General features: G+C 38.4%; 1 protein-coding gene across 2 annotated transcripts; it reads left to right on the forward strand.

Moving 5' to 3' along the window:
• Window positions 1–1,216: 1,216 nt before the first annotated feature.
• On the forward strand, window positions 1,217–26,078 carry ICOS (inducible T cell costimulator). Of its 2 annotated transcripts, none has more exons than XM_054479082.2 (5): window positions 1,217–1,339; window positions 20,115–20,450; window positions 21,138–21,244; window positions 22,275–22,359; window positions 24,044–26,078. In XM_054479082.2, exons 1-5 carry the CDS (start codon window positions 1,282–1,284, stop codon window positions 24,055–24,057), a joined length of 600 nt encoding a protein of 199 aa, XP_054335057.1. In that variant the 5' UTR covers window positions 1,217–1,281; the 3' UTR covers window positions 24,058–26,078. The 2 variants fall into 2 exon arrangements, with proteins under 2 accessions (XP_054335057.1, XP_054335058.1); XM_054479083.2 differs by lacking the exon at window positions 1,217–1,339 and adding an exon at window positions 6,912–6,939 and having other exon boundaries at window positions 24,044–26,072.
• Window positions 26,079–27,831: the final 1,753 nt, after the last annotated feature.

The following is a 27,831-nucleotide window of genomic DNA, read 5'->3' on the forward strand; positions in this document are numbered from 1 at the left end:
TCCCTGGCCAGCTGATTTCAGCTTCTCATCTAAATGTCATCTCTGCAGGCTAAGGGAAGTCCAGCCTGGATCTAGCATCCTGGAAGCCCGTTCAGACCTCTGGATGGAGGGATCAGCAGGCCTTGGTATGGGTGGTTCTACCTGCTTCGGTTAAGAGTGAGGACTCTGGAGCCAGACTCTCCAAATCCTAGCACTGACACTTACTATATGACTTTGGCCAGGTTCTTTACCTCTCTATGCCTCAGTTTCCCTCATCTGTAAAATGGGAGATTAGTGGTCACCATTGGGATGATTAAGAAGATTAAATGAGTTAATATATGTATAAACTATAGTTATAATGTAAATATATATACAAACAGTAACCATTTACATGCATATAAAACATAATATAAATGTAATATTAGCTATATTCATATATAAAAATAGGTATATTTTATATATAAAATATATTATTTTACATTTAATTTTTTACATTTTGCATTAAGATATATTATTTCATATAAAACATTTAAGTATATATACATATAATTATCTATGTAATTATTATTGTTATTGTTGTTATTGTCTACTTTACCTCCCTGCAGGGATAGAGAGACCACGGCAGGCTTTTAAACATTCTTGGTCTCACTGAGCCCTAGGTGAGGAATCCCTGGTTCCTACAGACTCTGCTGTAATATGAGGAGCAGGGTTTAAGTTAGTTTAAAACTGACCCCATCATTTGAAACATTGCAATCTGCAATGAATGCCACATAAATATCATTTCTCAGATTCCTATGATGCTCTTCTTTCAGATCTTTTCACTTCAATTTCTATAATAATTTTATTTGTTTCTTGTCCTATTTCAAAGGCTTTCTTATCTCTGGAGCACCTAGCATAAGATAGAAATGTGTCAAAATATATGTTTTATTCATTGTGTGAGTATTTTTAGGTCCTGTTATCCCCCATAACTATTGATTCAGAGAAGTAGGGTGGTTCTGAAAAATACAGGCATAATCTCTTTAACTTGTTTTATAGGAACCAGAATAAGGGTAATGTTTTCCTCTGTCTTCAAAATGATCAATAATCCATGCATTTTTAAAGTCATGTCATAAGCAATAATGCCTTTCATATAGCCATTGGCATCAAAGAAGAGACACCCCCTTCATTTGATGGTAAGCGTGACACTACATAAACTCCCAGAAAACCCACTTCCTTTCCAGCAAATAGAAAACAACCGAGAGCCTGAATTCACTGTCAGCTTTGAACACTGAACGCGAGGACTGTTAACTGTTTCTGGCAAACATGAAGTCAGGCCTCTGGTATTTATTTCTCTTCTGCTTGCACATTAAAGTTTTAACAGGTAAGTGGTGTATTGAATATTTCTTATTAAGTTATAATTCAAGTAAACATTAAGAAAAAGCAAAGGTAGAAAAATTATGCACCCAAAAGAAAGTGGTTTTGGTTTTTGAAAGTAGGAATAGTTTCAGGATATGGCCAAGGGCACCATGTCACTCAAGTCACTGTGGATGGCATTGAGTTTGCATTGCTGCCTTTGATACTGTGTCTTGAGATGAAAAAAATGTTTCATCAGACCATTAAATTTTTAAATTACCTGCTTGGAGTTACCTGTCAGTGGATAAAGTAGCAGAGTGGCTTACTGTTCTTAGAGAAAGATGAAAGGCAAAATGACTTGTGTCAACAGAATGAAAATTAAATAGCTCTGGCATTTGGACTGGGAATTCTTTCTGTGGTAGAAAATAAAATGGGAAGGCTTTGAAAAGAAGGATTTTAATTTTAATCTTACCTGGATGATCTGTTATCTGAAATGTCCAGGGCACCACAGAGTTTTTATTGACACTAAGTATCAGAGTTCACCCTAAAAAGCCAAGGAGGAAAGGATAATGTAAAAATACTTCTTAGCCCCTGTAGACCTTACAAAAAAAATCATTCTGGAGTCCCTGATTCCTTCTCTTGAATGGCATATAGCAGACTCTATATGGACAATTTAAATAATGCTACATACAATGTAAGTTAATACACGTGTTTCTGCTGCTTTTTACTGTATATAATTTGTACTACTTTTGTTTTCTCTTTCACACTGAGCCCTATTCTTGAGGTTGAAAAAAGGAAAGTTAAGTAATATTAAATAACTTAAATAATCAAATGAACTAAAAGTGAAGGCAGAACTTTTAGTAGGTATGATCCCATCTAGGTATACATTTTTTCAGTGGTAAAAAAATAGACTTTACTGTTCTTACAAAAAATTAAAAAAAATGAAATCAAATTGATCAAATGTTTCACCTTGTGCTGGCTCAAAGTGAGTTAAGTGCTGTTAAGAGGACTGAGGAATGTAGAATGAGCACAAGGACAGTTTTGGGCTACTTGCTGGTTTATGCCTTTTCTAGAATCTCATGAAGTCCTTTAGTGGCGTGAATGACATGAGCAGCTTTGGAATTCGTATTCATTCTTCATTCATCCATTTACTCATGTAGCGTTGAGCACCTGCCTGGTAGCAGGTACTGTGCCAGATGGTGTATGTACAAGGATGAGCAAAACCAGGTCAACCCCTGTTCTTCGGAAGGTAACTGCATGGTAGAGAGAGATATATTAATCAAATAATCCCATTGATTAATGATAATTACAGGCAAAACTCAATTATATGAGGGAATGTAACAAGGAGCTTGACTGGATTGGGTGGGTGTGGAGGTGTAGCTGAGGAGCAGGGTTCATTGAAGTCTTTCCTGTGCAAGTGGCACTTAAGTGGAGATTTCAAGGACAAGGTAGCAATCAATGGGGAGAACGGTATGAAGGTAGGGAAGAACATTCCATACCATGGAAGGAACAAGTGCAAAGAGCCTGTGGCAGGAAGGAATGAGGTAAGGTTAGGGAACTAGAAGAAAGCAGACAGATGTGCCTGAGCACAAAGAGGGAAGAGGCTGAGCTTGGTCCAAGATGACAAACTGGTCCAAGTTGGTCCAAGATGAGGCTGGAAAGGAAAGCAGAGGCCAGACCATTCAGACCATATGGTCTATGTTCCAGATTTTGGATATTCTTCCAAGAACGTTGGTACCATTCGTGGAAGGGTTTGTTTGTACTGATAAAAATCATTCAACTAGGCCAAACCAATTTGGGCAGTTCTGGTTGTGGTATTATGCTCAGGAGAATTAAAGTAGCATTGGTGTCAATTCTGTGGAAGGTGAGATCCAGCCTTAGGTAGGATTATTTTAAGTTTCCAGATTAAGCTGATGAATAATTTGTATTCTGGAACAATATTCATCATAGATTCTAAATGAATACAACCAATGTTCACTCTCATTATAAAGAAAACCATGTGATGTGGCATGCTGTTTGGCATGTGGCAAACCTGAGGCACAAGTGGCTAAATGGTAACGATAAATCTGCTAGCAATGATCCTATTTAAAATATCTCCACAATGCATGTATCCAGAAACCGCCATGTAAAAGCTCTAAACAAAAAGAGCCAAACTCAAGTAAACTAAGCACTTGCTTGTCCTCTGTCGTATTTTCAATCCTCCTAACTTACATAGGCTTTCTCATGCCATGAAGATGTAGGCATTCTTACCTTTAGTCAGTGTTTGAAGAATTTCCAACCAGGAAAGGCTAAATGGTTTGTTACACAGTAATTGGTGGCAGAACCAAAATTAGAAGTCTAATGTGACTCCAACATCTACATTCTTTCTAAACTGTGTTGAAGTAGTGGAGGTGTAACATAAATCTATAGGAACATAAATCTCAATGATTCTGATCACCTTTGTTATTTGGTTGTGAATTAAGAAGGATGGGAATCTTGTTGATTTCCAGTCTTTGATGGATCTCAATGTAGAATTTAACAAAGTCTTTTTTTTTAAAATGAATTTGGAACAATAGGATGCTTTTAATTATAAAAATATCTAGGAAAAATGTGAATGTCTAACTACATTTTGAAGACCCTCTTTGTAGACCTTATAGGCAACAGGGACCATATGAGTGATGGGACGAATTCTGGTTTTAGAAAGACTACTTTAAAAGCAGTGTGGATAATACGCCAGAGTGGGAAAGGCTGATGGCAGAGGGTGTCTAATAAACGTGCATGTATTATGATGTGTTCTGTGAGGAAGCTGGGAGGATAGCCCTCAAGGCCACTTTGAGCCTTCCTTTGTCACTGAGGCATTGCATTAGTGATTCCTCAATTCCACTGGGGAAAATAGCCCCTCAGTGTCTCCAGCGTCTGAGAGAAGTCTGTGAAGATGGCTGACCTTGGAGCCCCTCTTAGCCTCTCCACGACTGAGTAAATGTCATCTCCTGGCAGCACCCCCTTTCAGGGTGTTCTTGTTAGATTTAACAAAAATCCCAGTTGTCAATTTTTTCTTTTGATAGATGAATTCAGGCCATTTCCAGTCAGCATAAGCCTCTACTTGATTTTATTTCTATGTTTATTTACTACTTATTTTTCTTTGTTGTATCCTCTTTTTCTCTTTTATTTTTGTTGGTGTGATGAAATTTCTTTTGACTCTCCTCTTTGCCTCCGGTTAATTTGGAAGGTCGACTACAGTTCTTAATTTATTAAGTAATGATCATGTTCAAAGAATCTTAATTGAATGTCTACTTGTTTATCATTGTATGAAAATAATGAAAATGCCTTTGTCTGATGTGCCTAGTCCCAATCCCCTGCGCTGATATGAGAACTTAAGAATGTTCTTCCTTTCCCACTCTCACACGTCCCCCAGACAGTGCACCCTGCTCCATACGTGGGGTTTGTGGAAATAATTTAAAACTTATAGTTGCAGATCATTGCTAGGTTTCCTCTTACAGTATTTCTCTTCTGTTTCAAGAATCCTTTCTTAACACTTACATCACATACGTTCAGTGACAACATCATGTTGGACACCTGCTCCTGTTTTGTGATCTCTGTTCTAATCTAATGATCAGAAAACTTCTCTTACTTTCGTTAAATACCCCCCACCTCTCTGAATTCCAGTACAGGTAAGGGTGTCTTCCTTTTACCTTGATGAGTGACTGATATCTTTCCTGGGACGAGGAGTCCTGGATGGCAGCCTTTCTTCTTAGTGGTTGCACATATTCCTGCACTGTCTGTTGGCTTCTAGGCTTGTGGGTGAAGAGTTTGATGGTAGTCTAATTCTCATTCCTTTGTAAAAAAAAAAAAACTCTAGAATTTCATAATCTTGAAAGCTATTTACTTCAGTATTGGAATTCAGGAATTCCTCCAGGATATGTGTAACTCTCTCCCTCTGTTTCTCTTTCCGTGTGTTTCTATTAATTTTTTTTTTTTTTTTTTTTTTTTGAGGCGGAGTCTCACTCTGTCGCCCAGGCTAGAATACAGTGGCGCAATCTCGGCTCACTGCAACCTCCACCTCCTGGGTTGAAGCGATTCTCCTGCCTCAGCCTCCCAAGTAGTTGAGACTACAGGCGCCCGCCACCACGCCTGGCTAATTTTTTTGTATTTTTCGTAGAGACCGGGTTTCACTGTGTTAGCCAGATGGTCTCAATCTGCTGACCTCGTGATCCGCCCACCTCTGCCTCCGCCTCCGCCTCGCAAAGTGCTGGGATTACACGCGTGAGCCACCGCACCCGGCCCTTCTATTCATTTTTTATTTTTATTTTTTAAGACTGGGTGAAAGTTTTCAATCTCTAGACTCAAGTTTATTCTTCATTTCAGTCATTTTTTCCTAGTATTTGTTTAATCATACCTTATGCTGTTTTTCCCCACTCTTTCTAGAAATGTCTCTTATTCTTATGTAAGATCTTGAGTCCCTTATTTTTGTCATCATTTGTGAACAAAATGGCTGTCACAACTTGCTGTTGCTTGTTAACCACAACTCCTTCAGATGAAATGGATATTTCAGTTTTAAGTTACTAGTAGCATATTCCCATTTCTTGGTAGAAACAAAATGCAGGCATGTAGGGGGGACTGAAATTCTTGTCTTTACTCACTGTAAGATTCATAGCATTATTTGGCTTAAAAAAATTCATCCCAGTATTCACAGTTGTAAACAGCAAAATGTACAACATATACTGCTTCCCTACTCTAAGAATATTGAGTTTTATATGCAAAATGACTTACTGGGCTTTGCAAATTTTTAAAAATGTATTTTAAAATCATTTGTAGCTTGCAATAACTGAAGAAAAGGTCACAATTTCTCTGTAAATGGCATCTCAGTACTACTGCTGTTCTAATAAACTAGGTCTGTCAAATGGCACTTTTTGGTCATTCAAAGTGAAAAAAGAAACATGGCATTTGAAACCTTCTTATAAAAATTCACAATTATATTTTGGAAAGTGGAACTTAAGTATGTAGGGGATATGTCACACAAATTGAAAGTGTTAGTCAAGAAATGATTTTTTTTTTTCAATAGTTTGGCCTGTAAGGTTGACCAAAACAGGTAAAGATTTGCAAGTTTAGAGAGTCAGAAACGGGGGATATGAACTTCATTCTGGTTCATGTATAACATATGATGCTTGTATCTACTTTGCTTGAGGAAAAAAAAGAAACAGGTTGTCCACAAATAGGGTGATAGACTCAGGAGTGTCCATCCAGTTGACCACGAGTGTTGTTAGGGTCTGTTTATTTGAGCCATGTGGACACAGACACAGCGCTTTCAATAAGCAATTAATGATCATTTAAAGGTAACTTTTTTGACTTTGATAAATAAATTTTTTTTACAGCCTATGTTTGTGTTCTCCTAGGACTTTGCATCAAAGAATCTGTACATGCAAAAACAACAACAACAACAACAAGCTCTCTACCGCACTCACGATTAAAGTTCTGTTTACTTTGCACTATCTAGGACTAATGCAAAAATCTCATAGATGTGCCTATTTGCACTTATTTAATTATGATGAAAGTTACTTCTATATGTGAATCCATTTCTGTACATTTCTACAGGCGGATGAGTGATGGGAAAATCATTAAGAATTTAGACTTCATCCGAGAAGAACCCAGGTACAATGACAGCCCAGCTTAATACATGATGGCTGATGAATGAAAATGTCTAGGGAAATGAGTGTGTTAGGTACAATGTAATTTCATATCTAAGTCACTTTAAAATAATTTTTTGATGTATAATAACCCTTTCAATCACAGAACACATATGTGGCACCAATGTGAATACTACTTTAAGTATTAGGGGTGATAATATATCCAATATACCTAGAAGGAAAATAAATACCTGAAATTCATTTTCATATCTAGCTTAATGTTAAAAGCTTCTTTTTGTTTTTTTATTTCTTAGCAAATCTCTTTAGCTCTGATGCTTTAGTTTCTGTACAATGAGGGGTTTGGACTAGATTACTAGGTGAAGAGATTAAGTAAGTGTGTGGACCCTGGTGTCAAATTATCTTATTCTTTTTTTCTTTGTTTTTGTTGGACTGGGTTAATTCGAAGACCTTGTCTTCAAGCTCTGAATTTCTTTCTTCTAGTTGTTCAATTCTATTGCTGAGACTTTCCAGAGCATTTCACCTTTCTAAAAGTGTGTCCAAAGTTTCCTGAAATTTTTATTGTTTTTTCTTTAAGCTATCCATTTCCTTGAACATTTCTCCCTTCACTTCTTGTATCATTTTTTGGATTTCCTTGCATTGGGCTTCACCTTTCTCTGGTCCCTCCCTGATTAGCTTAATAACTAGCCTCCTGAATTCTTCTTCAGGTAGATGAAGAATTTCTTCTTGGTTTGGATCCATTGCTGGTGAACTAGTGTGATTTTTTGGGGGTGATGAAGAGCCTTGTTTTGTCATATTACCAGAATTGGTTTTCTGGTTCCTTCTCATTTGGGTAGGCGCTGTCAGAGGGAAGGTCTAGGGCTGAAGGCTGTTCTTCAGATTTTTTTTTGTCCCATGGAGTGTTCCCTTGATGTCGTACTCTCCCCTTTTCCTATGTATGTAGCTTCCAGTGAGCCAAACTGCAGTGATTGTTGTCTCTCTTCTGGGTCTAGCCACTCAGCGAGTCTACCCGGCTCTGGGCTGGTACTGGGGGTTGTCTGCACAGATTCCTGTGATGTGAACCATCTATGGGTCTCTCAGCCATGGATACCAGTGCTGTTCTGGTTGAGGTGGCGAAGGGTGCAATGGACTCCATGAGGGTCTTTAGCTTTGGTGGTTTAATGCTCTATTTTTGTGCTGGTTGGCCTCCTGCCAGGAGGTGGTGCTTTCCAGAAAGCATCAGCTGTAATAGTATAGAGAGGGTCTGGTGGTGGGTGGGGCCCTAGAACTCCCAAGATTATACGCCCTTTGTGTTCTGCTAACCAGGGTGGGTAGGGAAGGGCAGGGCTAGGCATGTCTGAGCTCAGACTCTTCTTGGGCAGGTCTTGCTGTGGCTGCTGTGGGGGATGTGGGTGAGATTCCCAGGTCACTGGAGTTGTGTACCTAGGAGGATTATGGCTGCCTCTGCTGAGTCATGCAGGTTGTCAGGGAAGTGGGGGAAATCCGGCAGTCACAGGTCTCATCCAGATTCCATGCAAACCAAAGGGCTGGTCTCACTCTAACCATGCCTCCTCTCACAGCCCCAAGTCTGTTTCCAGGCAAAGGGCGAGACTGGCTTGAAAACTTGCCCAAGGCTTTCTGCCTCCCAGCTGTGAAAGAAAAGGGCTTTAGTTCTTCCCCTGCATGTGAAATCTGCATGCTGGATTCACGGCCTCCCCCCGAGTTCAGGCCAGGAGACTTTTTGCCCTGTTCAAATAGTTACAAAGTTCAGCTAGAGAATTCCTTCTCCCTGTGGAGTTTTATACCCTGCTCCTCTGGCCACCCTCCAGATGGATCCCTGTGGTGCCTGGCAAGAATGGGCTGCTTGGGGACCCATTGAGCTCCCAGAGCCTTTCTGCAGCTTCCTCTACCCCTGTATTTTGCTCCGTTTGGCTCTCTAACTTGACTCACCTCCAGATAAAGTCGGAAAATTTCTCCACAAACAGACCTTCAGCTTCTCCAGTCAGAGTGTGTGTTTGGGAGAGGAGGGTCTCCCTTTCCCATGAGTCTTTTTTTTTGACTAGGAAATAAGTATCACCCAATCTTCAGTAAATAGGATCTTTGCTCTCCTTTTCCCACTCCTCTTCTTGGCCCATTACAAAGATATTTACCAAACATGCTTAGACTTTATATTCTTCTATTAATATTAATTCTTTTATTTAATATGATTGAGCTTTCCACTATGTTCAAGGTCCTGGGATTATTTAGGCAACTGTAATGCAGTCCTTATCTTTGTGGAGCTCTTGGTTAAATGAGGAAGACAGAGAAAAATAATTATGATCCAAGATGCTATGCACTAAAATATACTGGCCTAAACAAAGTATTATTGGGAGCATAGAAATACGAGTCTTTGTCTGGTGGTCTTGGAAATATCTCAAGAGAGAAGTTGACATTTAAAATGGTTCTTGAAAAATGAATGAGAATTTCTTCTCAGATTAAGGGGTAATCAGATATTTTAGTTTATGGTAACAGAAATAATGAAGTGTGAAGCATATTCTAATAGTCAAGAACAGAAGTGTGAAAGAAATGGCCAAAAAGTTCAGTGTGGCTTCAATAGATGGCCTATGAGATTGTGAAAGCATTTTGTGTCAAGCCAGATATATGTATTTTAAAATACCTTATAAGCAATAGAACACTAATAGAGACTTTTAAACTGGGGAGGGAAATGCTCTTCTGAAAGATAATTTTGAGAGCAGCATGGAGGAGGGATGGGGAGGAGAGAGATCAGTATTGAGAAGGCCAGTCAAGAGGATGCTTCCACAGATAAGGGAAGACATGAAAAAGGTGTGGATTGGCAATGCGAATGGAGAAAAAGAATTGAATTTAATAGATATTCATGAGCTGGAGTCAACTGGACTTGGTGACCAATTGGATGATGAAAATCAGAGAGGAAGAAATGAGGAAGACTCTGAGGTTCCTAGGGTCAGACTAGTGACTCCCTGAAAAGACAGGGTTTGGGTTTGGTGAATGAATACAGTCATGTGCCACTTGATGATGGGAATACATTCTGAGAAATGTGTCCTTAGTGATTTTGTTGTGTGAACATCATCGAGCTTACTGACACAATGATGTCTACTAGATGGCAGAGGCTACCGCACTACCTAGGCTATGTGGAGTAGCCTATTGCTTCTAGGCTACAAAGCTGTACAGCATGTTACTGTACTGAATACCGCAGGCCATGGTAGCACAATGGTAAATATTTGTGTAACTAAACACATAAAAGGGACATTAAAAATTTCTGTATTATAATCTTATGGGACCGCCACCATATATACAGTCCATTGTTGACCGACATGTCATTTATGCAGCGCATGACTGTACTGAGCTCAGTTTGGAAAGGTTATACTTGATGTGTTAGGGTAAAACAAGATAGTGATGTTGAAGGGAATTTGGAAACAAGGAACTAGAAGTTTGGGCTGGAGAGAAAATGTGGGCTCCTGGGGGTAGACATGAGAGCTGGAGCCATAGGTGCAGATGAGTTCAGGCAGTGAACACCCTGTCCATGTGCCCAAGGAGTTTTGCACAGTAGCTGAGCAATGGCAAGCAATGTGGGGTATTCAGAGGTGTGGATAAAATCCTCTCTCCCTCCCACTCTGTGGAAGAGAGTTGGGTTCATTTAATCTCATATGATTTCCCTAGTACAATAGTTTCAAATCAAAGGCAATGAAGTAACTAACAAAATAACTTGTTTGTAAATTAATTGCTTTGTGAATATTGCTACAAAGTTTTATAATACCACTGGGATCTTTTCATTTTTCATGAAGAAATCAGTTTTAACTAGGAGAAAATCAATCTTTCATTTTTCTTATTATACACACTTAGAGAACCAAAGGGTTGTTTTGTACCCCCTGTGGAGTTCCTTGGAGAGTAAAACAATGCACACATTGTGTGTGTGTTCATGAGCACTCTTTTGGCTTTTTCTCCTCACTTTCCTTCTTCCCTTTTTTTTTTTCTGCTTTCTTTTTTTTTCTCCAAATGTTAGGCATTTAGGTTAGATTGGGTTTGTCTTGTTTATCCTCCCTCCCTTCCTTGCCTCAATCACTTCTTTAGATTATGGGTGCCTTTGAATAGCAATATAAGTTTAGAAATGATGCATATATAAAAATCTACTAACCAGGGATCTAAAGGTTTTAGCTGGTAGACTCATAAGACATGACATTGCTTTTATGAAAGGTGAGAAAAGTGGTAGGAAGTACTTTTTTTTAAATGCCAGAATTTCTTAGTAAAACATCAAATATAACTAAAACCTAATATCAACATTGCAATTTTTAGACTTTTGCATCTTGTGTCACATTCATGTGCTGTGCTAAGCTAATACTTATCATTGTTTGGTTACAGAAAATGTGTTTGATAAGTACTATCAATGATTACAAACTCAGGACATCTTATCTTTCCATTACTCTGAGACCTTTGTGGAGGTTTGTGGTTAGAAGTCTGAGTTAAAGAAAATAAAATTACACTTCTGATATCTTGCACGCTCTGCACTGAGTGGGTTCTTTAAATGTTTCCTCCAGAGGATTTTCAACCAGGAACAATACAACTGCCTGCAAACAGTCCCAGCAGGATGGGTCTGGGCAAGAGCGTCTTATACTGGAGAAATGAAGTAGTTCAGATATTAAAAGCATCAACTTGCAAATGAACTCATCTGCACTATAGTGCAATTCTCAGGTGAATGACCTTTTCTTCAGAAATTTTCTTAATAGTCCCCCAAAAGAAGAAGAAAATGTTCTTGTGCTTTATAAATTTTGAAAACCTAAAGAGATCACTTAATATAAAGATTATTTTACTCTTGAAAACATTAGTTTATTGATATCAACATTAATATTATAAAAATTATTATGATTATTATTTTTTGAGATGGAGTCTTGCTCTGTTGCCAGGCTGGAGTGCAGTGGTGCGATCTCGGCTCACTGCAACCTCCGACTCCCGGGTTCAAGCGATTCTCCTGCCTCAGCCTCCTGAGTAGCTGGGACTACAGGCACATGCCACCACGCCCAGCTAATTTTTGTATTTTTAGTAGAGATGGAGTTTCACCATGTTGGCCAGGATGGTCTCGATCTCTTGACCTCGTGATCCTCCTGCCTCGGCCTCCCAAAGTGCTGGGATTACAGGCATGAGTCACTGCACCCGGCCTATAAAAATTATTGTTAGCAGCAGTTAACAGGCTTGAGCCTCTATTGGGAAGAATATGCCCTGTTAGACACAGTACTCTATGTGATGAAAAAAATATAGTACCTGTCCTCTAGACTGATTATAATCTAGGGTTTCCAATAAAAAGGAAACAGATATGGTAGCAAAACAAAACCTCATGTTTAATATTCAGATTTTAAGACTCATCACCAGGATCCAAGACCACACATTCCTTTTTGTGTTTTTAGTAACGTATTAAGTGCCAAAAGATATAGGATGATGTTTATATCACAAATCACTAACATGCTGTGTTTATAAAACATCTTGGTATATTAGAACAACCATTGGTCCAGGGGTTCTTGTCCTGGCATATACTGGGCAAATGTAATGGCTGCGCTTTGGGACATCCAAGTGAGCAACCAGGTTTGTTGCTCACTTGGATGGAACAAAGTTGTCCTGCCCTCCACAGACATATAAGAGCCAAGAGAATCATCAACTATCTAAATAAGTATTTATGAGCCCAGTGGATATTTGAAGGTAAAGAAAGTTTTTCTTTAAAGCTCAGACAGATAATTTCCATTAGAACATGACATCTCAGTTGGGGTAGTGTCTTGTATGCATGATTGTGTATCTTCATGTACTTGTTTCCAGAAGAAAAGCAACATGGCATAGCTAACTCTGGGATCATGTCCCAGCTATGAGCTATGTAATCCTGGGCAAGATAGTCACCTTTTTCTGGTTCTAGTTTAATTTGATAAATGCAAATGGAAAATGCAAAATGAAAGGTTTAACTTGTCATTTCTAGAAGCCCTTTTGGCTCTTATATTATAAATCCTGTGCTTCATCTCCTCAGATTTAAAATGTCACCGTCTACATATTCATTTGTTCGCCCATCCAACCATGCTTTCATCCATCCAATAAATACTGATTGCAGCTTACAACACACCAGGTATTATTGTAGATATTTGGGATGGATTTGTGAATAAGACCAACAGAGTCCCTGGTTTTAAAGCTTACATTAGAGTGGAGTAGCCAGACAATAAAGAAGAAAACAATCAGATAAACCAGTTAATTTCAGACAGTGATAAATGCTTTATGTCAGTTAATATACTAGACAATGACCTGGATATATTCTTTAGATTGGGTGGCCAGTGGTCACTGAAGAAGTGTCATTACTTTTGAACGATGACAAAGAAGCAGCCGTGTGAAAATCAGAGAGAATGCTCTAGGTGGAGAAATGACAAATTAAAAGCCCTGGGAACCTGCTTTGTGTGTTTGAGGAACAGAAAGAAGGGCAGTGTGACTGTGGTGTAGTTTGTGACTGGTATAAAATGGGGAGAGGTAGGACAGGTCATGTAAGTCATGGAAAACCAGGGTAAGAACTTAGATTTTACTGTAAGTGAAATGAGAAGCCCCTGGAGGTTTTATAAGTGGAACAATGACTCTATTGGATTATGCATGTAAGAAGGTCATTCTGGTTTCTCTGTGGAGAATGGATTGTAAATGGGCAAGAGTAACAGCAGAAGCTCTTGTAGTTAGGAAGCTCTTGTAGTCCCAGAGAGAGATGACAATGGTTTGGACCAGTTGAAGCTGAGATGGAGGAGAAGTGGATCGATTCTGTTGGACATAAAACAGAGGTGCCGGAAATTAGGCGTTCTTCCTGCTCACAGATTTTTAGCAGTGGTCCTGTAAGACTCAGTTGTTAGTGACCACTGTCTAGCTTCCTGTGGTTGCCTGCTTCTATTATACTTCTGTTGATTGTTGCTAGTGACACTTTGACTGTGGATTGAACCAAAAATCTTTCATGCACCCAGGAAGCTGTGTGACCTTGGGCAAATAATTTAATCTGTCTGGGCCTTCAGTTGTCTGTATGTACACAAAAGAGGTCACCAGGTCTGACTGTGTATGATGCTGAGAAGAGGTTGAATCATGTTACAGGAAACAAAAAGTGTAAAGCTGAGGGTATTTATAGGATACCTGAAACATGAACAGTGTTGATGAAATTTATTAGCAATGGAAATGGTATGTTAGGAAGCATGAGGAGCATATCAAAGATAGTGTGAGAGAAGATGTTTGGAGAAGATTTTATATTAAAGGTGGTATGGGAAGAAAAGGCAAACATAAGAAAAACGAAGAAAGAACAAGAAGACAGAGATTGGTAAGGGGAACACTGACAATTTTTAACTACTGGTATGGCAACAAAATTGGCCAAATAGATTTGACACCCTACCAATCAGAGCAGACACTATCTATAAAAGTGGTGCTATCATACCAGCATTCCAGGCTGAGTATTAGACTTGGAGATAAGAACATCCAAGAAGGATGGAGAAAAGATCCTAGCTGCTTTTGCAGTTATAAGAAACTAATGTATTCAGATCTTCCTTAAATTGTCTATCCATTAAATGCTTTAGTCATGGTTATAAGGGGCAGTCTCCTTTAATACTATTTTCAAATGTTACCAAAGGCTAAGAAGAATTTGTAATTTGTCATTTTAGCATTGTCTTAGTCCATTTTCTGTTGCTATCACTGAATACCGGAGACTGGGTAATTTATAAAGAAAAGAAATGTATTTCTTACAGTTCTGGAGGCTGGGGCCTAAGTCTAGGGGTCTAGGGGCCTAGGTCTAGGCTGAGGCCTAGGGGCAAAATCTGGTGAGGGCCTTCTCTTTCTGGTGGGGACACTCATCAGAAGCCCAAGGCAGTGCAGAGGATTACATGGTGAGGAGGTTCTTGAGAGACAGCCAATCTGGCTGTTTATAACATACTAACTCTCATGATAATTAACCCACTCCTGTGATAACCTATTAATCTGTTAACCCATTAACCCATGAATTGGATTAAGCTATTCACGGGAGTTCTGCCAATCATCTCTTAAAGGCCCCACCTCCCAATTCTATTACACTGGGGATTAATTTTCAATATGAGTGTCAGTCAGAGGGGACAAACATTCAAGCTATAGCAAGCATATCTGTTCTATATCTGCCAAAATAGTTATGAAGTAATTAATTAAATGCTATAGTTAAAAACATTCAAACTGCAGACTTAGAGCTGTCAAGTGGTTCCAGATGGAAAGTTTAAACACTGGATATGTGGAAACCTAAGTCAGCCTTCTGATCACTACATTTCATAATAAATAGTCGAGCCAGGTAGTTTTTAAGTTAAAAATAATAAAATGAGTAATTAAGAGTGTCCAGGCCAGGTGCGGTGGTTCACACCTGTAATCCCAGCACTTTGGGAGGCCAAGGTGGGCGGATCACGAGGTAAAGAGATCGAGACCATCCTGGCCAACACGGTGAAACCCCGTCTCTACTAAACATACAAAAATTAGCTGGGTGTGGTGGCATGTGACTGTAGTCCCAGCTACTTGGGAAGCTGAGGCAGGAGAATCGCTTGAACCTAGGAGGCAGAGGTTGCAGTGAGCTGAGATTGCATCACTGCACTCTAGCCTGCTGGTGACAGAACAAGACTCCATCTCAAAAAAAAAAAAAAAAGTGTCCAATAGAAATGACACTTTGAAATCTTCAGCTGGTGTCAGTGGCACTCACTCTCAACATGCCATTTAAGAAAAATTGAGGCACAGCATTCCTAGTCCTACCTAAATACTTTTGTGGGCAAGAAAGACAGTCTCCTTTATTTTAATTTATTCTGACTTTCTGGAATAGCCCATTATGATATTGAGACAGGAACATTGTTTTCCCTTTGGAGGACTTACCCAACAGCAAAGAATTAGCTCTCTCAGTTGTTTGCAGTCTTATCTGGATATATTCTGATCCTGAATCCAGAGAAAGCAAGTGTTAGAAATAACATTAAGATGTTGTTGTTTCACTTCCTCATTTCATGGATGAGGAGGCTGAATTCCACAGGGGTACCCTAGCCACAGAGCCTTGCTAGTGGCAGAGCCACAATTTGCCTCTGGTTTCCTTGGGATCCACTGCAATGCACTTCCAGCACACTGCACCACCAACCATTCATGTCCTCTTGTGTTTGCCACAGTGCGGGCACAATGGGGGAAAAATCTGCTGACAAAATCATCTTCGGAAGTAGAAGACAATGCGTCTATGTCTGTGTATACATAGTGACCACAGACGCTTTGGCTCCAAGATCTTTGTGGTTTACTTGCTGCCATTCTAAAGTCTCTGGGAAATTTTTTGTGAACATTTCTAAAGGAACCGAGAACCCGTCCACTGATTTTATCTTCTGCAGCAGACGGTAGAGACATATGCATCAAAGCCACAGTGGGGCAACATATTTTACTGTCAGACAAATAAAGCCCCAAGCAAAATACCCTACGTTTTAATCTAATGTAGACTGCACCTGTTCTCATGCCAACAGTTTTTTTTTCTTTGCCTGTTGATAATATTGTTCCGTCCAGTTTTTAAAATGAAGCAAGTATTATTTTCCTTCTGTAAGCTTTTAAACGTACTTGTTATTATAAAACAAAACATACATATAGAAAAGTGAAAAAAGTATAATTTAATGAATAATGCTAAAGCATACTACCTCACCCTCATAATCACCACAGGTCAAGAAATACAAGATTGTCAGCACCCATATTTCCTTCTGATTCCAACTCTTTCTCCCTCTTTAGACAAAACCATTAGGCTGAATTTTGTGATACTAATTCAGATTATATTAACTATTTCTGTTTTTTAGTAATTATGGAAGAAATCACAACATGTATACTTCACTTAGAAAAGTTTCAAATTACATATACCTTCACTGTCTTTCTAGACAATGTGCTCTATATTGACAGATATTTCTTTTAGCACATTGGAGGTATATGTTATAATTCCACCGTATCAGGGCTCTTATTATTGATGCTGAAACAGTCTAATAGTTGCTCCTTGGAAGGTAATCAGTCTCTTTTCTCTGGCTGCTTTTAGGATTTTCACTAAGATACCTCTAGGTGTGCATACTTTTAAAAAATATGCTTGTGAATTGTTGGGATTCTTGAATCTGTGGAGTGTGACCGGGTTCTAACTAATTTTTCCAACCTAGCTGCTGGTTCACCAATTTTCTCTTTAACTCTGTCTAATATATATTGAACTTATCTATAGAGTTTTAAATCTCAGTTAGTGCATTTTTTTGGCCGATTCTTGTAGGTTCTTTTTCAAATTAGTTGACTTAAATTTTCCTGTGTACTACAGATATTATTACAAGTTTTTCTCTTATTTGCTTAAACATAATAAGCTTAATTACTTTATTTTGGGAAACTGATAATTCAAATATATAAATCATGGGTTTGTTTTTGTAGTTTGTTGTTTCTGTTGTTCCCTTGTTTTCTTGTATGTCTCATTATTTTTATGATGTGTTTGCCATTGAATGTGAATATTATTTGTAGGAAATTTTTTGAGGCCTAGGATATAAACCTTTTCTTCTTGTAATAGTTTGCATTTTTACTTTCAAAAGCTGAAGGGTAATAATAATGCAAATCTCCTTAAAGAAAATTCAAGGATTGAGGTTTTCTAGACCATTGAGGTCCAGAAGATTTTTCTGGACCATCTAATCTGAATGAGGTCTGGTTTATTTCTTTACCTGTGCTCTAAGAATGTAACTCTTTGGGATCCCAATTTATTGGGGAGAGGGTTTTCTGCCAGATCCCTCACTCTGCAGATTCTGGGAGTTGAGACATAAAAACAAAAGTTTGAATTTGAAAGAACAGCAATGCTTTCAGAGTAAAAGCAGCTTCCAAGCTTTGCCTGTCTCTCGGGGTTCTTGTTCTCTCTTCAAATTTAGCCTGGTAATTTCTCCTCCTTTGTGTCACTCTTTAATGCTTTTAATAATATTTTTGGACATTTGTTCAACATTTTTGGTTGTTTTGGTGTGAGAATTAGTTTGAATAATAGGGACTGCTATAACTGAAGACTAGAACACTTGTGCTTATTTTCACAATCAAATCACCCAAATTGAAGACATATAGGGGATATATAAATTGAAGCCTAGGGTTATTAAGAAAATAAGTAATTGTGAATCTGAAATAAAATTAAGGCAACTAATGTAAGTAGAGGTGTGACAAATAGCCCCTCCTGCATAATGCTAATCCTGTTACAAATTTCAGAAAGCAAACTGGCAATACATAGTATTATAACTTTTAAACATTTTGACCAAATGTCATAATGTTTACATAAAAGCAAAACACTGAAAATAATCCCAATATCCAACATTAGTATTTTAGTTTTAACAAATTATGATAGATTAACATTTTGGCCAATAATATAGTCATTAAAAAGGATAATTATGATGACTATGTAAAAAATGAAATGTTTATGACATAAAATAACAATAGCAGAACAAAAAATAACATGTTTGCTATAAATAATAAGTATGTTTTTGCAAGATAAAGAGCAAAAATATACAAATAGTATTTCTATTTCACTGTAGAACTAGGTAATTTTTTTCCTTAAAATTTTTTTACACTTACATAGTTTTCTCAAAAACAAAGACCAAGATTTCAAAACTTAGGAAAAAACCAGCATGCTAATAATTTCCCAAACAATTTCAGCATGAAAATTTGTCATATTAAAAAGGAAAATAAAACAAAAAGAAAGAGAAGGCAATGAGCAGTTTGAATTTATAGTCTGATAACTCAGAATCTGCAACCACCAGGCCAAGGTGATTTCAGTTTTTTCCTTCTGTGATTCCCATGTAGCTTGCAAAAACAAACTTGGCTTCCTGTAAGCATAAATTTATTTCAGAAAATGAAAAAGTGGGGTTGGGCATGGTGGTTCACATGTGTAATCCCAGCACTTTAAGAGGCTGAGGCAAGAGGATTGCTTGAGGCCAGGAGTTCAAGACCAGCCTGGGCAACAAAGCAAGACCTGTCTCTACAAAATTTCTTTTTCAGAATTAGCCAGATATGGTGGTGTGTGCCTGTATTCCCAGCTGCTTGGGAGGCTGAGGCAGGAGGGTCCTTTGAGCCAAGGAAGTGGAGGCTACAACGGGCTAGGATCATGCCACTGCACTGTAGCCTGGGAAACAGAGTAAACCCTTTTCTCTGAAAAGAAAAGGAAAGAAAAGAGAGAGAAAAAGTAAACAAAAATCTGGGGCTTTATCTTTATTATCAGGCCTTGATTCAGTTCTCAGTGGATGAGTTTTGGAGAAAATACATTTCTGTCATTTGAAAATGATTAGTCTGTTCTTTTACTCTCTAGCAGGAGGACCTAATGTATGTGTGTATATATGTATGTATATGTATACAATTGTTTGTATATATACACACACATAATCTCTATATATTGTAATATACATATATAATACATATATTTTAATATATAATACGTAATATACATACATATGTAACATATATATACAATTATTCATTTTTAAACTACTTTGTACTTTTACAAAGTGAGCAATTTCTATCTTTCCTCGTATCTGCCTTACTGATGTACATCAGTGATTATTTACTCATCAGAAGTACACATGGTTCTTGTCAGAGTAGTTTGATCAACAGGTAGACAATTCCTTCTCCCCAAGACATACCTACTAATAAATGAAGTTTTTCCTAAACTTCAACTTTTCCCATATCTCTCTGTTTAGCTAAGTGCTACTAATCCTTTAATTCCAATTTTAAAACTCACTTCCTCAAGGCAACATTTTCTGATTCTATAATCAAAATTATAACCCACCTGACCCTACCACCTTTATTTAAATAGTACTCCATTCCTATCACAAATTATGTTGCATTACTACATATTTATTCCCTTACTATCTTGCCTCGAATACGAAAGCTAACAAATGACAGAGACCATACCAGTTTGATTCATACATACTATGTAAATATATTATTTAATATTTAGTATATTCTATATTCACATATGACAAGCAAGTTTCTGGTTAGGATTTTTTTTTCTCTAGGACATAGTTTTATCTTATGTTCTTCCTTGAGGGGTGGAGGGAGAATGTGAAGCTGTTTCATTTTGGTGCAACAGAGATGACTTTATGCATAGAATAAATTACTTTTATGTTAAAATATAATTATTAGGGCAACATTATAAAATGTCACTTTTGCTTTGTTTTCTTTCTTTTTATGCAGGAGAAATCAATGGTTCTGCCAATTATGAGATGTTTATATTTCACAACGGAGGTGTACAAATTTTATGCAAATATCCTGACATTGTCCAGCAATTTAAAATGCAGTTGCTGAAAGGGGGGCAAATACTCTGCGATCTCACTAAGACAAAAGGAAGTGGAAACACAGTGTCCATTAAGAGGCTGAAATTCTGCCATTCTCAGTTATCCAACAACAGTGTCTCTTTTTTTCTATACAACTTGGACCGTTCTCATGCCAACTATTACTTCTGCAACCTATCAATTTTTGATCCTCCTCCTTTTAAAGTAACTCTTACGGGAGGATATTTGCATATTTATGGTAAGACATTGCTTTCATCTTCCAAACTTAAGAGTATATATATGTTTTGACGACTTTTCGCACTAATGAAAACAATTAGACAAATAAATATCTTTTGTGTTGGAGTTCACTTAGATGCAGTTGATGGCAATCATTTATAATGAAGATATACAGGTGATGATTTACTATTAATCATAATTAGTATTATTCAGCAATATGCAATGTAATCCCATAGACTGCTAAGTCAGAAATAGATCATATTGCCTTTTAAACACATATGCTATTAAAAATCAGGAAAAACATTAAGACAAATACTTAAACTCATGGCTTAATAATGGGTATTATCTCTATTCACCTAAGATTTAAGGTTTGGTTTTGCACTGTGTTTGTGGAATGAAGTATGATGATTGAAAATCATAGTTTTATAACATTACTTTTACTAGTACCTCTTTTATAAAAATATAGACAGAAAAGCCCTTTCTATTAACCACATTTGTAAATACATTATATGCATAATCTTTTAAGTTTTAGTTCCTGGATCCTTGCCATAATACTGAGATGATGTTAGTCTAATAACTTGCCCACTTACTGGATTTCATGACTATAATAAAGAAAACCTTCATTTGATTAAATAGCTCTTTTAAATTTGGTAAGAGAACTTGTGGTTCAGCAGAATTTTTCATTAACATACCTTTTTTTCCAATCCAGAATCACAACTTTGTTGCCAACTGAAGTTCTGGTTACCCATAGGATGTGCAGCCTTTGTTGTAGTCTGCATTTTGGGATGCATACTTATTTGCTGGCTTACAAAAAAGGTAAGTGATTTCTGTCTTTCCTTGTGTCTGCTTTACAGATGTACATCAGTGATAATTTCCTCATCAAAAGTACACATGGCTCTTGTCAGAGTAATTTGACCAACAGGGAGACAATTCCTTCCCCCCAAGACATACCTACTAATTAAACTAATCACTTGGAAAAGAAATTTATTTATTTGTTTTGTAGCCCACACATTCCAAAGAGGACTTGACTTGATGGCTTACAGAGTTACATTATTATTAATATTGTTCAAACTAGATGAGGAAATTGAGGTCAAGAGAAGACTAAAGGTCAGGAGGAAGGTTAAAACATAAAAATAGATGACTCTGATTTTTAAAAAATTATTATGCGTGGGCTGAAAATTTGAATCTAAGGCTCCTGAGAGGCAGGGCAGAGATGAAACAATTAGTTGTAAGTTTTGCTTAACTGGTAAGTTAAAAACAGTCAGCAAGAAAGCCTTCTAAGGTGTCAATTGTAGCTGAGAAGGAAATTGACAACTTCTTTACATGGTAGGTTATTAGACTCCTTGCTTTTAAAGAAAACCACTGAGGAGCTATTTAGAAAGATAAACAACAATGACAACAACAAAAATCTCTCTGTGCTGGGGGATATTCTTTTTGGTCTCTTGCATTACAGGTTCTCAATCAAAGAACTGACACCACTCTGCATATTACCCGAGTATGCTAGTACTCAAGTATATCCACAGTGTGGTCCTTGGCCAGTGTATATCTGTGGGAGACTGGAATTTGAAAAGAGATATAAAGAAGGAAGAGAATGAGATGGGGCCCATGGTCTAAGTCTATTGGGAAAGAAACAATAAAGGCAAAAACGAGGAAGAAAATTCAGTAGAAAGCTCTTTTTATGTAAAGCCCTTTTCATATTGTTTTTCTACTTAGCCTAAAGCCAGGAACCTAAGTCACATTATCATGTTTTTGTCACACACCACTTCAACAAAGAATAGAAAACAGTCAAAAAACAAAGAGATGGAGAAGAAAAGATGACCAGCATGTTTCTGGCTTTTTCTTTCAGAAGTATTCATCCAGTGTGCACGACCCTAACGGTGAATACATGTTCATGAGAGCAGTGAACACAGCCAAAAAATCTAAACTCACAGGTATGACTCCATTTGGGGGTTTGGGTAGGGAAGAGGTTTCTTCACAGTAAGCCTGGAATGTTAATTTTTTTTTTTTTAAATTTTAAAGGAAAGGAAAACATCTCCAAGGCCTAATTCTAGAATTTTCTGTGAAAATCTGGGTTTCTCACTTTAACTAGATTTATATTTTCTGCAGTATATTGAAAACAAACAAGCAATAGGTTTGTAAGCCACTATTGAAACTAAACACACAAACAGTTCATAAGCCACCATTGTATCAAGGCAATTTTCCAATTGATGTTTCAAAAGTTGGGATGATTCTAAGTGTTTTTTGTTGAAGCGTTCATTCAGTCATTCAATAAGCATTTATTGAGCATCAGTTAAGTGTGAGTTACTGAGTGAGGCACTCTGGGGAATTTGGACAGATATATGCTAATTTTAGACTGAGATTGGGAAGAGAGATCTGTGCTGGTGCTGCTAGAGGGAAGAAGGAGAAATTGATGAAGATATTTGGTTATTTTGATGTAAAGAGTGTGCAAGTTTAGAGAAGTTGGATGGCTTTAGAAGTCTCAATAACATGGAAATTTGACCTTTTTTGTTAAGAGTTAGAAAACTGAAAGTTGCCAAGTTTGAGGAGCACCCAGAAAGTTTGAAGCTTCCATTGTGGAAAATTCATGTCTTATGCCCTTGAGGTTCGAATGATGTGCAATGTGTAATGAGACAGAAGCCACTGCATTTTTTCACCCCTCAGTGGCTGCAGACTGTCTAGAGGGGACACACATAGCTTGCGTTGTCATGGAATTATAGCATGGGATGGGAGCTAAAAAGGATCCTTGAGTTCACATTCCATGTTTTAGATGACAGAAATTGATGCTCAAAGTGTTCAGTGACTCTTTTGGTTCCCTAGACAGTTAATACCATAGCTTTGACACTTGCAAAGAGCTTATGTTTCATTACTTTGCTGTTAAAAAAAATATGATCTCTCAATCTCTTTGCTTAATGTGTTCTGTCTGTTTGGATACCCACAAGCAGAACCTGAGATAAGGACTTGGGTGCAAGTAGTTTATTTGGGAGGTGATCCCAGGAAGAAGGGGTGAGGGGGCAGGGAGAGTGAGGCAGCCAACAAGGAGAAGCAAATGAAGGGCGCATTATTATCAAGGTCTCAGCTCCAGGCCACAGAGGCCTGACTTCATTGGACCTCTGAGAAGTGTACAGATGCCTCCCAGAATTATACTCCTGAAGGATGGCAACCAATGGCTCCATCCTCACTGATTTGGGGTTGCCTGCAGAGGGCATTAGCTTTCCCTCGTCTCTGAACTGTGCCTCTACTTGGGATGAGCCTCCTTGGGATGAGTCTTCAGAGAAAGTCTGGAGGCAGAAAAGCAGTGAAATGCAGTGGAGCTGTTGTGCTAGAACAGTCAGCCCATGCAGCGCTTTCTGCCCCAGTAGCAGCTGAAATCAGAGGTGGACAGTTTCAAAGTGATGAGTTTAGATAATATCTGTTATAGGAGTCGAGAGCTAAACTTCTCTGGAAATGAGGAACTGGTGCTGGGTCTTGAAGCATAAAGATGAGTTTGCATGGTGTGTGTGTGTGTGTGTGTGTGTGTGTGTGTGTGTATGAAAGGCAATGGAAAGGGGAAATCTTCTTGTAGGGAACTGGCATATGGAGAGCATTTAGAGAATTTATGCTAAATTTTTGTTACAGATGTGACCATATAATCTGGACCTCTGGCACCCAGGCATGAACCATGTCAGCCAGTTTTCCACAACTTCAAGTGCAAGATTCTCTTATTTCCTGGAGTACGGAAAGTCTGACTTGATTTAACTACATACATCTTCTGCTGGTGTTTTGTTCAATCTGGACGAGTGACTGTATCAGTCAATGGGGATTTTAACAGACTGCCTTGGTACTGCCGAGTCCTCTCAAAACAAACACCCTCTTGCAACCAGCTTTAAAGAAAGACCAGCTCCTGTGTGCTCAACAAATAGACCTCACTGGGAGTGGAATCCCTGTCTCCACGTCTGCTCCTAGCAGTGCACCAGCCAGTAAAACAAACACATTTACAAAAAAAAAAAAATGTTTTAAAGATGCCAGGGGTACTGAATCTGCAAAGCAAATGAGCAGCCAAGGACCAGCATCTGTCCGCATTTCACTGTCATACTACCTCTTCTTTCTGTAGGGATGAGAATTCCTCTTTTAATCAGTCAAGGGAGATGCTTCAAAGCTGGAGCTATTTTATTTCTGAGATGTTGATGTGAACTGTACGTTAGTACATACGCAGTACTCTCCTTCAATTGCTGAACCCCAGTTGACCATTTTACCAAGACTTTAGATGCTTTCTTGTGCCCTCAATTTTCTTTTTAAAAATACTTCTACATGACTGCTTGACAGCTCAACAGCCACTCTCAATAGAGAGCTGTCTTACATTCTTTCCTCTGCTGCTCAATAGTTTTATATATCTATGCATACATATATACACACATATGTATATAAAATTCATAATGAACATATTTGCCTATATTCTCCCTACAATAATATTTTTGCTCCAGAAAGACACGTTCTTTTCTCAAATTCAGTTAAAATGGTTTACTTTGTTTATGTTAGTGGTAAGAAACATTGCCCGGAATTGAAAACAAATTTATTTTATTATCCTATTTTCTACCATTATCTATGTTTTCATGGTGCTATTAATTACAAGTTTAGCTCTTTTTGTAGATCATATTAAAATTGCAAACAAAATCATCTTTAATGGGCAAGCATTCTCCTGGGGTAGAGCAGAATATTCATTTAGCCTGAAAGCTGCAGTTACTATAGGTTGCTGTCAGACTATACCCATGGTGCCTCTGGGCTTGACAGGTCAAAATGGTCCCCATCAGCCTGGAGCAGCCCTCCAGACCTGGGTGGAATTCCAGGGTTGAGAGACTCCCCTGAGCTAGGGGCCACTAGGTATTCTTGCTCCCAGAGGCTGAAGTCACCCTGGGAATCACAGTGGTCTACCTGCATTCATAATTCCAGGATCTGTGAAGAGTACATATGTGCTCAGGGGAGCCCTCTCGTAAAAGCCACACAGCCTGGAAATTGGCCCTGGCCCTTCAAGATAGCCTTCTTTAGAATATGATTTGGCTAGAAAGATTCTTAAATATATGGAATGTGATTATTCTTAGCTGGAATATTTTCTCTACTTCCTGTCTGCATGCCCAAGGCTTCTGAAGCAGCCAATGTCGATGCAACAACATTTGTAACTTTAGGTAAATTGGGATTATGTTGTAGTTTAACATTTTGTAACTGCGTGCTTACAGTTTACAAGTGAGACCCGATGTGTCATTATGCATACTTATATTATCTTAAGCATGTGTAATGCTGGATGTGTACAGTACAGTACTGAACTTGTAATTTGAATCTAGTATGGTGTTCTGTTTTCAGCTGACTTGGACAACCTGGCGGGCTTTGCACAGGTGTTCCCTGAGTTGTTTGCAGGTTTCTGTGTGTGGGGTGGGGTATGGGGAGGAGAACCTTCATGGTGGCCCACCTGGCCTGGTTGTCCAAGCTGTGCCTTGACACATCCTCATCCCCAGCATGGGACACCTCAAGATGAATTATTAAAGGACAAAATTTCTGTGAAATCAAATCCGGTTTTAAGAGGAGCCACTTATCAAAGAGATTTTAGCAGTAGTAAGAAGGGAAAGAATAAACATTTGATATTCAGTAACTGAAAATACCTCACTGTGTTTTCTTTGGGGGAGCAGGGAATTGATTACCTTAGCTAGCATGTACAAATTTGACATTGTATTTGAAGATAGTTACATTGCTTGGAACAGTTGCTTTCTTTATTTTCTTTTTTTTTTAAATTTTGAAATAGCCACAAACTTATAAAACAGTTGGAAGCACAGCAAAAGGACTGTTCATTTCCTGAGTAAGTTTCTGATCTAATGTCCTATCAGCTCTGAATGGTATTTTTTACAAACAAGAACACTGTCCTTCCTAACTATAGTATAGCCTTCAGAAAATTAACATTGATACATTGCTACTATCCAATCCTCAGAGCGCCTTCAACATTAGCCCTGTGCATTTAGTTGATATGTTTCATGCGCGTCTGTGTGAAGAGACCACCAAACAGGCTTTGTGTGAGCAACATGGCTGTTTATTTCACCTGGGTGCAGGAGGGCTGAGTCCGAAAAGAGAGTCAGTGAAGGGAGATAGGGGTGGGGCCATTTTATAGGATTTGGGTAGATAAAGGAAAATTACAGTCAAAGGGGGTTGTTCTCTGGCGGGCAGAGTGGGGGTCACAAGGTGCTCAGTAGGGGAGCTTTTGAGCCAGGATGAGCCAGGAGAAGGAATTTCACAAGACAATGTCATCAGTTAAGGCAGGAACAGGCCATTTTCACTTCTTTTGTGGTGGAATGTCATCAGTTAAGGCAAGAACCGGCCATCTGGATGTGTACATGCAGGTCACAGGGGATATGATGGCTTAGCTTGGGCTCAGAGGCCTGACATTCCTGTCTTCTTATATTAATAAGAAAAAACGAAATAGTGGTAAAGTGTTGGGACGTTGAAAATTTTTGGGGGTGGTATGGAGACATAATGGGCGATGTTTCTCAGGGCTGCTTCGAGCGGGATTAGGGGCGGCATGGGAACCTAGAGTGGGAGAGATTAAGCTGAAGGAAGATTTTGTGGTAAGGAGTGATATTGTGGGGTTGTTAGAAGAAACATTTTTCATTTAGAATTATTGGTGATGGCCTGGATACGGTTTTGTATGAATTGAAAAACTAAACAGAATAAGAAGGAGAAAAACAGGTATTAAAGGTCTAAGAATTGGGAGGACCTAGGACATCTAACTAGAGTGCCTAAGGAAATTCAGCATAGTCCTGTCAGCAAAGATTATTTATTTACTTCAATAGTTAAGAATGGCAGTTTGGGGATAGTACCAGGAGATACCAGCTGTGATGGCTTGGAGAAACACTGTAAACCAGCAGTGTAAACAAGAGCAGGGCATGTATGAGTAGTTGAGAACAGTGAATAGGAATATGACTAGACAGAAGATGGTAGGGATGACAAGTTTTTTGGGGCACAGTCTAAGTTGGTCTAGTGTCTGGAATGAGACTGGGGCCTAATAAAAAGGAGCATCTATACGGGAGCTCAAATGGGCTGTACCCTGTAGCATTCTGAGGACAGGTCTGACTTCTGAGAAGGGAAAGTGGTAAAAGTATTGTCTAGCCCTTTTTAAGTTGGTGGCTGAGCTTGGTGAGGTGTGTTTTTAAAAGACCATTAGTCTGTTCTACTTTTCCTGAAGACTCAGGACTGTAAGGGATATAAAGATTTCACTGAATACTAAGAGCCTGAAAAACTGCTTGGCTGATCTGACTAATAAGGGCTGGTCTGTTATCAGACTGTATAGAGGTGGGAAGGCTAAATTGAGGAATTATGTCTGACAGAAGGGAAGAAATGACTGCAGTGGCCTTCTCAGACCCTGTAGGAAAGGACTCTACCTACCC

This window comes from Pongo pygmaeus, chromosome 11 (assembly GCF_028885625.2).
Source record: "Pongo pygmaeus isolate AG05252 chromosome 11, NHGRI_mPonPyg2-v2.0_pri, whole genome shotgun sequence".
Taxonomy (NCBI): Eukaryota; Metazoa; Chordata; class Mammalia; order Primates; family Hominidae; genus Pongo; species Pongo pygmaeus.

Bases quoted from the DNA above. Each gene is read 5' to 3' on its own strand.
- ICOS (XM_054479082.2), top strand. From the start codon at position 1,282: ATGAAGTCAGGCCTCTGGTATTTATTTCTCTTCTGCTTGCACATTAAA. The intron at 1,340-20,114 runs GTAAGTGGTGTA...CTTTTTATGCAG, and splicing joins GCACATTAAAGTTTTAACAG to GAGAAATCAATGGTTCTGCC. The intron at 21,245-22,274 runs GTAAGTGATTTC...TTTTTCTTTCAG, and splicing joins TTTGCTGGCTTACAAAAAAG to AAGTATTCATCCAGTGTGCA.